General features: G+C 37.8%; 1 protein-coding gene across 3 annotated transcripts in view; it reads right to left on the minus strand.

The window, feature by feature from the left end:
• Window positions 1-3,076: 3,076 nt before the first annotated feature.
• BDH2 (3-hydroxybutyrate dehydrogenase 2) overlaps window positions 3,077-12,689 on the minus strand; it is a 42,168-nt gene continuing 32,555 nt past the window's right edge. For all 3 annotated transcript variants that reach the window (XM_027837347.1, XM_027837346.1, XM_027837345.1), the window contains 3 exons: window positions 8,655-8,713; window positions 8,265-8,357; window positions 3,077-3,433 (listed from right to left, as the gene is read on the minus strand). In XM_027837347.1, coding sequence (XP_027693148.1) covers window positions 3,380-3,433; window positions 8,265-8,357; window positions 8,655-8,713 — 206 coding nt within the window. In that variant the 3' untranslated portion in view covers window positions 3,077-3,379. The remainder of the gene's footprint in view (window positions 3,434-8,264; window positions 8,358-8,654; window positions 8,714-12,689) is intronic.

Here is a 12,689-nt window from a genome sequence, read left to right on the forward strand (position 1 = left end):
GGTTTGGGACTTAACTGATCATTTAGTTCAATTCCCTTGTTTTGTAAATGAAAAATCTGAGGCCCAGAGAATTTAAATAAAATGTCACAGCTTTTAAGTATCAGGGCAGGATCCAGCTGTTTGAACTTTAAATCCAGTGTACTTTTCCACATTCAGAGACATTGTGATACCATATCCTGCCTTGCCCTGACCTGCCTTGCCTTGTCCTGAGGGATGGAAGGAGTTGTGAAGAGTGATAGGTAGAAATATCTGGTAGTGATATGATATATAATATGACTTAGGTTTTTTGGTTTTTAGGGCAAAATCTGGTACCTAACCCTAGGGGAGGGGCATGTTAAACATTTATTGAGCACCCATTAAGTACAAGCTACAGTGAGTAACTCAGGGTATCAGAAAGCAGAGGTAAAAGCTAGGAGCAAGGTGGATTTAGAGGAAGACTCAGGAAAAGATTTCCATTGTTTCTGTCCCGAAGCCTATCTCTTATCCCAGCTTCTGAAGAACTGGAAAATAGGGATGCTTGAAAATGCACTTGGAGATGGTTTGGAGAGAAAAAGGATAAGACAGGAAGAGAAGCTCAATGCGAGTGGGGACCTAGGCAGAGGCTAGCATGAAGATGCCAGGGAGAGTTACACGGTAGCCCAAAACAGGGCATGCCAAGGCCTTGTGGCCTCTGGAAAGGAGAGGGCCCAGATGGCAGGCTTGGGCCTATAGGCCAGAGGGAATGACTTCAGTCAATCAGTCAACAAGCATTTATTGAGTACTTACTATGTGATGGACACTATGCTAACCATGCCAAAGAAAGGCAAATAATATAGTCTTTGTCCTCAAGGACTATAGTGGAGGAGACAGCACACATACAACTATGTACATATAAGATATATATATATATGTGTGTGTGTGTGTGTATGTATATGCATATACACACATATTATTTATATATTATATATAAATATATAATATACACATTACACATATAATACATATGTTATTATACAATAATTATTATATAAATATTATATATTAGTTTATTATATATATATATATATATATGAATGGGAGGTAATCTTAAGGGAAAGGCACTAGAGTGAGGGTTGGGGTGCAGGGAGACTGGGAAAGATCTCCCCGTAGAGGAGGTACCAGCTGCTGTTGAATGTACTTCAGGTAAGCCAAAATAAATATATGCATATGTGTGTGTGTCTGCTGTCTAAGTATATAGATTCAGCTCACTGGTGGCATGGATAAGTATGATCTGAGAGCAGTACCTGTATCACCAACAGCCTAGTTGGGGGGTGAGGGACGAGTGTGAAGAAAGGGGCAGAGGGACAGGAGGATCTAAGACAGCATAAGTTTCCTCTTTCCTCTCTTCAGTCAGAGTATTAGATTGGAATGATACCCATCTGCCACCCCTTCAAATATCTTTAGTCTAGGGGTACAGTTTTAGGAGTTCGTAAAGAAAGGCTGCCTTCTTTCCTGCATACTTTAGCTTATGCTCACCAGTTTAGCCTCCTCCCACCAAAAGACCATCACAAACAGTGAATATTGAGTAAACCAAAACAGCAAACAGAAATCAGATGTTCTTATTGCTTTCAGAGTTTTTATTTTTATGATGTTGTTGTTATTACATAAATCGTTTGCATTCTAATTTGGTTTGGTTTATTTCCTTTTTCAGTTTACACAAGTCTAAAATTGTTCATTTTTGTAACATTGATGTAATAGTATAAATTGTCCTGGTTCTGCTCACTTGACTCTGCATCAGTTCTTATACGTTTGAAATCATATGCAGCACAGGGCTATCTTTCAGGGCACTACCCAAAGTGGGTGTTACATTATTCAGAGAGCAAGAACTGAACTTTCCCAAATCCCTGGCCTGAAGCTGAACAGGGAGGAAAGTGTTTAACTTCTTTATACCTTGCAAACCCAGGAGAAAAATTCTGCTGAAAGGGTGGTAGAGAGGTGGTTAGTAAAGGCTCGATGGAGTTAGACCTTAGTCTTTTTATGCCTGCATATGGTGCTGCCCCAAAGTATACATTACATATGGCCATATATATTATCTATCAAAAATAAATTGTGATTTTTATTTACCACGCATTGATCTATGAATTTGTTATACTATATACAATTGTAGTTTCTACACTAGGTAGTGCTTACCTCCATGTAACTCACGATCTTGGGTTAATGTACCCATAACTCTGCAATATGCAAATTAAGAAATATTTGAGGTACATATATAAATTGTACTTGTGTACCTGATGTGATTTGCAAATTTTACCGTGGAGAAAATAAAGGAACGGCCTTTGCGCCTATAGCTGGAATACTGGACAAAGATACCTCCCCATCAATACCTCCCAAAGTGCCTCCCAAAAGCTTTTTGAAGTTTCAAGATAATTTTCATGGTCCTGAAAACTAGATGTCAGGGTTAAAAGGGAATTTACTAGCCCTAAACTAATCAGGAAGGAAAGATGGGATAGTTTCTCTTGAGAAGGGGTAATTAAATTCAGAAAAGGGTCTTTTCCATCACCCGAAGGGGGCCTTCTGTGCGCTATTCAGATGTGATATGTGCTGGATTTACCAAAGACCTAACAACGTAGTGATTATAACAACACTCCCTCAGAAGAACGGCAGATGTAGACTCTGGCTAATGGTAGCTCTCAAGGCAGAGAGGAATCTCAGCTATGAAGGGGGTCTAAGCAGCAATGGCAGGTGTAATTAATAATCATATGAACAGGACTCTAGAAATGTGAAGAGTAATGGGAAATTGTCCCCTAACATACACGGGGAGGTGGAGAATGATTCTACTATTTGATTTTCCCTTAGCTTTCCTGTTATGTCCTCATTAAATACTTTTCTCTTCGGTATCTGTCTCTTGCCTGATTTGTTGGTAGAGAACACACTGGCTGGGGACCAATGTGTGTCTGCACAACCATTGCAACCTAAAATTCCCTACACTGTTTCTGGGGTCACGAGGGCTTCCAAAACCATGTAAGACAATGAATATATTAATTCTATTCTGAGCTACTTTTAATTGGAAATTTTTTAAAAAAATGACACATAGCTTACAAAAACAACTGAGCACAACATAATTTTATTTGGAGTATCTAAAAAGTTCAGGAGGACAGAAAAAGATCAAGAACATTTCAGAATTGTGTAACAGATTATATACCTTCTAATTGAATCAATTTTAAGTATCACTTTGATTATGTTCATATGAAGAATAAAAAAAAATTACTAATTAAATTCAACATTATCATGTAGCAATGAAATTTAAATGTATCATTTTAAAACTATAAAGTGCTACATAAATTTGTTAGGTGTTTACTATTCATGTCCAAGCTCAGTGTAACTAGGAAGAGGCTTCTTTTCCATTGTTACAATGCAGAAATCACAAGCTCCAGCCTCCATCAATGATGACTTCATTACCAGTCATGTAGGCAGACTGCAACGATAAAAACAGGGGATAAAAAGGATTAAACAGATTTGTTACCTGGTGTTTCTCTCTCTCTGTCTCTTTCTTGCTCTAACACACACACATTCAAAATTACTCAAAACACTCTCAGCAATTAAAACCCAAGAATTAACGTCAGTAACTCAACAAGTGACTTTCTGAGTCAATCCCTTGTTGCTAAGGTCTCATGTTTGGGTGAGCCTTGGTATTTACAGATTTTTTTTACTTGAAGTCACTACAACTTTCCCTGAAAATTTCCTATAAAGATAAAATGCTTTCTTTCCATCATGAAACCCAAGCTACTTCAGAACTAGCTGACAGCAAGCTTTTGCACCTATGTGGTTTTGCACAATAATCAGGAATTCCTAAATTCTGCTTGGCGCCCATAATTTTCAAAGACAGTTTATGTTTACTTTGGTTCATGCACTTTGCCCAATGAATTGGGGGTGCCAGGTAGGGTAAAAGGAGGTGCAGCATCATCTGTAGATTCGTGAATAAAGAAATTCGGAAAAGTGAGATGATCAGGACTGATTAGAGGTGGTATAAGGAACAGTCATGGAGTCTCGAAACTATAAGGCCTAGGTTGACAGATTTGGCTGCCGTGACAAATCCAGTATAAAAGAGGAAATAAGCCATCTTGGCAATGGTACTATAGCAACAGCATTAGACCCCTTTAACATTAATTGGAGTGCTCTTTTTGCCAAAAGCAGAGCATATGCTAACTTACTGACTTGCCTTGGTAATAACTCCATTCTTTATAGAATCAACAAGGGGAAATTGTATTCTGGGCCTGGTCCTTACCTACAAGAGGGAAGTAATTGCTGGGATAGAAATTATAGGAATTTTGAGGGGAAGTGACTGCTCCTTCCTTGAGTTTGTGATAGAGAAGTAGGGGAAAGTGAGGCAGAGTTAGTCACGCACCTTAGATTTTGGGAGAGATTTCAGAGGGGTCGAAGAATAGATAGGCAAGGTCCTATAAACTATAATTCTATAGGAAAAACCAGGGAAACTCTCAAAAAAGAAATTCTTAAGAAACAAGGAAAAGCAATTTTCATAAGATGTTTCTAGAGAAGAACAGATGCAGGCTAGAAAGCATAATCAGGTGAATTTGGAGGTGATTAAATGGTCAAACTCATACACACACACACTATACATTATATGTAATATATAATATAATTACATAATTATTATGTATTATGTAATATTATATATGAAACACATACATTTTATCACTAATATAGACGGTAGACAATGAAAGCACACGAGTGAGCGTAGGATCCGAATTTGACTCCAACCTCCAACTCTTACATCCTGTGTGACGGTGACCAAGTCACTTAACCTCTCTCGTTTCAGTTTCCTCATCTATAAAGTGAAGGGGTTGGCCTAGCTGGCCTAGGAAATCCCTTCGAGCTCTTGATCTATGATGCTGTGAGTGCTGAGTGCCACAGTTAAGATATTAATAAGCTGTAGAAGATCCAGGAAGGCAACCAAAAAGGGAAAATCTCTTAAATCTATTATATCAAATAAAGATCAGTTAAAGGAACTAGAGATGTTTAGCCTAGAAGAGAGAAGACTTTGCAGGAATACAACAGGTGTCTATAAGGAGTTTAATAGTTGTCATTTGCAAGAGGGATTAGACTTACCTTATTTGTGTCCAGAGGACAGAAGTAGGAGGATGGAAAGTTACAAAAAGTTTAAACTCAAGAAATCTTCCTAATAATTGTAATTATCCAAAAGTGGAATAGTATCTGGGGCTAGAGGCTTCTCCTTCATGGGAGGTTTTCAAGGAAAGGTGATGATTCATTGGGCGTGCTGTAGTGGGGATTCTTTTTTTTTTTTTTTTTGATACGAGTTGGATTTGATGGCTGCCAAGGTCCTTCCAACCTTGAAAATCTGTGATTTTGTAAAAACCTATGGCTTCATATGTTTATATACAAATGTAGAAAATTTGAGACAGGCTCTCATTAATTCAGAATGTATGATAATCAGCACATGAATGGAATGTTTTATCTCTGCTTAGCAAACTCTTCCGGGAGTACAGATGTATTTAATGACTTAATCACATATAAAGTACTTTGTAAACCCTAAAGGGCTATATAAATGCTAGCTATTACTATTAATAAATGTTAACAGAGGCATTCTAGTGCAAGGTGACAAATCTGAGTTCACAAGTATCATTGAGACTTGAAAAGATGGTACTCGGTAACACAGTTCTGGAAGGTTCATCTTATTCAATAGATAAGGAGAGGAGAGTAATCGAATAATTTTATATTGGGAATACATGTATACATACCTACACACACATGTAGATGTACATGTGCATAGGTCTATTTCAAGTACATACAATAACTCATCCTACGCTCACAAAGCATTATGTCATAAGCATCTTCATCTGAAAATACATGGGTTGCACTTCATGGTATCTAAGTATCTTCTCAGCTCTAGGTCAGGGATCTATGAGATGACCACTTTATTGTTTTCAATCCTTGATTTCATGATTTAAAATGAGAATATTAAGTGATTTGTATGTAAATGGATCTTTCAAGGCCCCGAGAATATGTAAAAAGGTTGACCTCTTAAATTTACACTTAACTTACTTTTATTACTAGTTTGTACTCATCAAAAAATTTGCTAAGTAATGGTAAAACATTTCATTTATATCTTGATTGTCACTTAACTTCTCAATGGGCCAGGCAACTCTCTAAATTATAAGTTGCAGAGAAAGTGCTTACATGCACTGGTAGAGGGAGTATCCTTATCTGGAGGTTATCTATAATAATGAAATCACAAATCCAGGCCCTATCCCTATATGAACAGGCTCTTAAGTCTAAAAATATTTTTATACAATTTCTTTAAGAAAATAGATTTTACAATGCCATACATTATATATTATATTTATTATATAATATAGAATGTTATATATAATATGAATATATATTTAAGAAAATATAATTTCTTTAAGACACATATCAGGAGAAAGACACAAATGAAATGTAAACAAGCTAGATTCTTTTTTTCTACTCTCCCTCAAAGGCCTGCTGTATTGTAGACGCAATTCAACTGCTGCCCAATTTTCAAAATGTTCTTTTAGATCTATCTTAAAGGAAAGCCAGACGTACTGGCAGCATCCAGCTTTCCATTCTCCATGCAGCTCCCACTGTACCTTCTAGTAATGAAGTAGTCATTCATTTTTATATAGTCTGTGAAGAAGTGACCTTATGCTAGCCGCCTTCTCTGATGCCTCCCTGTGACGTGGAGGTGACCCTAGAGGTTCAGAGTAGAATCTAATCCTGGAAGTCCTACTCATCTGGAAAGTCTTTAAGGTTGGGTTTGGTGATAGACTTGTCTGAGACCTGCCTAATTAAGGTTGGACACAGCACCGGATTGTCTGTGGGGTGATCAATTTTTGAGCCCTAACAGCTTACTAAGACTTTCTACTTAGTCAAAGAAGAGTAGTGATTTACATCAATGGAGGCAATACTCACACTATTGAAGTCACAGGTCACTGAAGTACTGAAGAGGTGGAGGAAATCTCCAAAGTGCCTATTCCATTTATAATTTTGTAAGGAATCTGTCTAATCACTCCCTTTCATATCTAAGTTTCGGAGATAATATAAGGATCACAGGATCATATATTTAGTTCTGAAAAGGACTTTAGAGGCTCCCTAAATTCTCTAAATCTAACCCCTTCATTTTGCAGATGACAAAATTGAGGCCTAGAGGTCAACAACTTGTCCAGTATCCCATACCAATTTTCAGAATGGTGAATGTGAACCCAAATCCTCTGCCTTCAGAGTCAACACTCTTTCTACAATACCAGATGACCTCTTCTTTTTCACTTAAATCAGTTTTAGGTCTTTCTGATAAGCAAATAGTATAAGGTAATTCCTTGCCATGAGGCACTAATTCTACAATCCCACCATCCCCTCAAGCCTACTTTTCCTTTCCTATGTCTCGCTCCTTGACCATTGAGTTAGTATGTGTTCTCTTATCACTTAACAATAAAACATGTAACATAAAGAGGGACAGAATCTTTTAGAGTCTTATAAGATTCTTTTCTTCTTCCTAGTTCCACACCACTTAAGAAATGAATACTAGTTATTAAGGAAAAAATGGACAGGAAACAGTCAATGTAGAGTGGAAGAAAAATAGTAGTCATTTCCGTACATGATGACACACCGGTCGGAATTCATGAAAACCGAATGGTGGAATTTTCCTAAACAAAGTACTCCCTTCACTACACCCCGATCCCCCAAGCTGTAAATCTTCTGAGCCAAAACTATCCTCTGGGCATAACTAAAATGGCTCTCTCAAACTGGCTAACCCCAAAGTCCTCATTACACAAGAGGTTAATTGGTATGGCTTACATAATTGTGTAATTTTTGCTATTTGTCATGTGAGGCAGCTTGGTGGTATACTGGTTAAAGCACTGGAGGTAGGAGTAGCAAGATCTGAATTCAAGTCCTATTATTTACTAACTGTGCGACCCTGGACAAGTTGCTTAAACTTTCTGAATCTCAGTTTCCTCATCTGCAAATGAGTTTAGACTTGATGACCCAGCTCTAAATCTGGAGTATTGTGTGATGACCTCCTTATTGTTTTCAACCCTCAATTTCACTTCGTGAAAAGCAGTGAGGAAGGGGTAAAGACCTGAATCAAAAGAAGGAGTTCACTGGCTTTTCCTTGAACAAATTATATTGTGACTTGGCCTTTTTGGGTTGCTACGGCACCATGAAGTTTGCAAGTTCCCTAAAAATGTCGTTTTTGGTGGGCAGATTGCCGGGGACGCAGGACACATCGTCCAGGAGGAGGAAACACTCACTTCATCAGAGGCCAAGTACACACACAACAGGGCCACTTCTTCTGCAGTTGCTATTCTTCCCATCTTCTGTCTCTTTAAGAAATCATCCATTGCCTGTGGACACAGATCATTTGCAGGAATGATCAACAACCCAAACCGAAACATGTACATGCACTTTGTATCATGTCAAAGCAAGCATAGTAAAAGGAATCTATACGTGGTCTCATGGCAGTGATCAATGATGCATGATACAGAAAGGCACTGTTAGCCCTAAGCTCCATGACACTTTTTATTCCAAGCCGCTAAACTGGATTATTCAGCCACTGCTAACAAGGGCAGCAGGGATTCAGGAAAAGGGCTAGATTTTACCAAGATACATAAAACAAAAATTATTGAGAAAAGCATAATTACCTTTTTGGGGTCTGGACTAGCCTGGATTCTGTCATGCAGAGAAGGCGTATCAACAGTTCCTAAAAGGTGAAAAGATTCAGCTGAGCCCTATACTGACAAACAATATTCGTAAACGTAAGTTCAATACATTGTTAGCCATTTAAAGCCCTGAAGTCCTTTTCCACTGGTGAGGATCAAAGCCTTTACAAGGCCTAGTGGAGAAAAGACTATACAAGGATTCAGGCTCCACTCCCCCTTAATATATCTGTTTCAGCAAGTAACACCTTAATATTTTTTTAAGGCTGGAAGAAGGGGGAGGGCTGAATAGTGGAAAGATCCAAAGGTGAGACTTCAGGAGAGGTTGCATGTGGGAAATAAGAAACAGAGGGTCTGTGAGTTGGAGGTGTTTATGTCAGTCGGAGTCAGGAACTTTACTTTTTTTTTTTGCTTGTTTGCTTTTTGGTGAGGCAATTGGGGTTAAGTGACTTGCCCAGGGTCACACAGCTAATGTCAATTGTCTGAGGCCACATTTGAACTCAGGTCCTCCTGATTTCAAGGCCGGACCTCTATCCACTGTACCACCTAGCTGCCCTGGGAACTTTACTTTTTACCAAAAGTCTTTTGCCTTGATAGGGATGGAATCTCCTCTTGTGGTCTTCAGTTGGCAGCGATGCAGACAGCTCCCTTCAGGTTCTTTCCCACTATGGGCTCCTTTCAGTTCCAAGGCTTCTTTAAGCTCCTGAAGCAGCCACAGAGGTGGTGACTTTGGATCTGGAGGGTGAAATATTCTTCACCCATTAGCTTCTTTTTAAACTTGGGGGGTGCTACCAGGGATGTGGGAAATGTACACTTATTGCTTTAAGAAGATGGCTGTGGGTTGGGACCTCTCTTCTTGTGGAAATTTTCCTGTTCTGTCTGAAGGTATCTTCCAGGGCAGGCATATACATGTACTTCAAAGCTCTGACGTTCAAGGTACTGAATGCTGGCGTCTTCCAGGATTACAATGGGGAGGATCGGGTACCAGTTCATGGCCCCCCCCCCCCCAATCAGGAACTGCTAAAGCTCTGTCTCTAAATCAATGGTCCTTTAGGCTCAGTTACCCTCTAGGACCAAATCTTCAACTCTTTCTGCCATATAGTCTGTTAAATAATCCATTTAGTCTGCATGTCTCTATTATCTCCACAAAAATAGCATGGAAGATGTAGGGATTCTGCTGGGGATGGAGATCAAAAATATCTATTCTCAGCAAACAATGACCATGGCTCAACACAGGTCATCCAACCTGGGAGATAGTAAGGGATCCATGAGAATCATGTGGGGATCTGTGGGGACTTGCCTGGGATATTTTTTAAATTGAGTCAGCCTGATTAGAGTTTTGGGTCAAACCAAGATTATCTAGTCTAGCACTGCAAAGATCCATAGAATATTTTTAATTTTCTTTCTTTTTTTTTTTTTTGGTAAGTCATAATTTTACATCAAAATTTCCTAATAAAAACTCTTATAATCTAGACTACTTGATTAAATGAAGCTATAGTGATATGTCTGAAATTTTGCTGGTCATTTCTGAAGTGACATTATGAAACTGTTCCTGTACACTATACATAGCAATCTGGTTATTGTAGAACTGATGCTTATAGGTGGGAAGCAAACCTCATAAAGGACATTTTGGTTTCAGACCTATTGACTGGGAGGATGACCTTGTAAGGCTCTGCATTGGACATTTCAAAATAAAGTAAAATACTAGATAAAAAAGAAAGAAATTTGGAACCATGCCCCAAAAGTTACTACACTGCAATCCAACAAGAGATGAAAGGAAAAAGAAAAAGGCCCATATGTGCAAAAATATTTATAGCAACTCTTTTTGTGGTGGCAAAGAACTGGAAACTAAAGGGGTGCCTATCAATTGGGGAATGGCTGAACAAATTATGATGAAGGAATAGACAAAACATTATTGAGAAAGGAATGTTTAGAAAGAGAAATCTAGGAAGATTTGTATGAACTGATGCAGAGTAAAGTGAGTAAAACTAGGCGAACAATTTATACTATAACAACAACATTGAAAAAAAAACTTTGAAAAAATTTAAGATCAGTGTAGTGATCAACCTTGATTCCAGAGGACCAATGGCCAATATGGTAATTTGTTTTGCTTGATTCTGTGTATTTGTTACAGGATTTTGTTTTTCTCTTTTTACAGTGAAGAGAGAAAGTAAATAAATACTTGATAACTGAAAAAAAAAAATTAATTTAGAAAACTACACAAAAGACCAGTTCTCGTTGAAGCCATACATGCTACCTTTTTTTGTGATTGCTTCCTTTTCTAGACATGTCTAAGTATTTTTTTCATAATTAATAGGTATTAGAATTTGTCCAGAATCAAAATCAAGTTCACTGGCCTATCATTTTCCAATTCTACCTCCTTCCCTTTTATAAGAGTTAGGTATTTTCTCCTCTCCACTCCTGTGGCCCTCTCTCCCATTCTCCACATTTGTCCTTTTTAAGATCATTGACAATGGCTCAGCCATCACGTTTATTAGTTCAGGGATTCTTAACTTGATATGCATAGATTTCAAGGGAGTCCAGAAAAAATGACATTTTTATTTTCACTAACCTCTAATTGAAATTTAGCATTTCCTTCAATTTATAATTTTAAAAATCCATTATTCTGAAAGGTGGTCCATAGATTTAACCAGAATGCCAAAGGAGTCTACAATAAAAGAAAATTTAAGAAGCCCTGCACTAATTCTTTTTCTGTTTGTTTGTTTGTTTGTCTTGTTTTGTTTTTCCTACACTAATTCTTTCTGTGCCCTAGGACATACTTCATTTAGTTTGGTGACAGGAATTCATCAGGGTGGCTGGATAATTCCTTACTATCTCCCCCCACTTACCTTCAGGCTCAATTTCTTTCCAGTACAAAGACAATTTTCCTTGGCAGGAGCAAAAAACAAATAAAATTCTTTCTTTTGTCCATTATCAGCATCCCATCTACTCAGAGGCATATTTCTATGCCTTTTGAAATTTTCTTCTTTTTCCCTAATGTAACTAAAAATTCCCTCCCCCCCCTTTTTTTGTCTTCCACATTCTTAGCTAGATATTCTGAACTTCAATACACCTGACATCATTCTTATAGGACCACACCATACTTGTAAACATCCTTTCATCCTCTTTCTTAAAGTCTTCTGAGGATGTATTTAAAAAAAAAAATAAGTTGACATGATTTTCCTGTCTCTTTAGGTCAGGGTTTCTTACTCTGAGATTTATAAACCTCTTTTTAAAAAAAAAAATATTTTGATAACATTTAAATATAATTGCTTTCCCTTGTAATCTTATCTATCTTATTTTGCATATTTAAAAACATGACTCTGAAAAGGGGTCCCATAGGCTTCAACAGACTGCCAAAGGGGTCCATGACATAAGAAAAGTGAAGATCTCCTGATCTCCATCATTACAATTTTTTCACTCCTCATCAGAATTCTTTTTTTGCACGGTTTCCAAACCTTCCTGGGTTGACTTTCCCCAGAGATATGCACTAAGTAGGATTAGTTATGAATGATATGATACTTGCAGATCATGGTAATTATAGGAATTAAACATTAACAGTGCTACTGAGTTAGCAGTAGTCATATTCATTATATTGCTCCTTTCCTGTGACCCCAATAATCCAGATGGACTACATGACCCCCAAATTTCTTTCCAACTTGAAGTTTCTAGAAATCATTCTACTTTCACAAATCCAAGAACCAATTTCTTACCCAATGTTTCATAATCCTTAGAAATACTTTGTAGATTTCTTTGGGCATTATTGTTTGTGATTTCATGACTCCTCATAAGTGGATAGTAGTCATCCAGTTGGACAAGTCTTGGGAGATTCTGATACATGTTGGATACAGACCTCAATTGTTAATGTCAGGTCAATCTGCTGCCTCCACTTGTCTCTGCAGGGTCATCATCTCTTGACAACACCTTTGGATCGGATCCATATCTCCTCCCCTGGAAGACAGACTCACCTAATACTTTGAAATGACCAGTTCAAATCCTACCTCACAAACTCTTTTTTAG

The sequence above is a fragment of the Vombatus ursinus genome, unplaced genomic scaffold, assembly GCF_900497805.2.
Source record: "Vombatus ursinus unplaced genomic scaffold, bare-nosed wombat genome assembly UNPS02014821.1, whole genome shotgun sequence".
NCBI classification, from domain to species: domain Eukaryota; kingdom Metazoa; phylum Chordata; class Mammalia; order Diprotodontia; family Vombatidae; genus Vombatus; species Vombatus ursinus.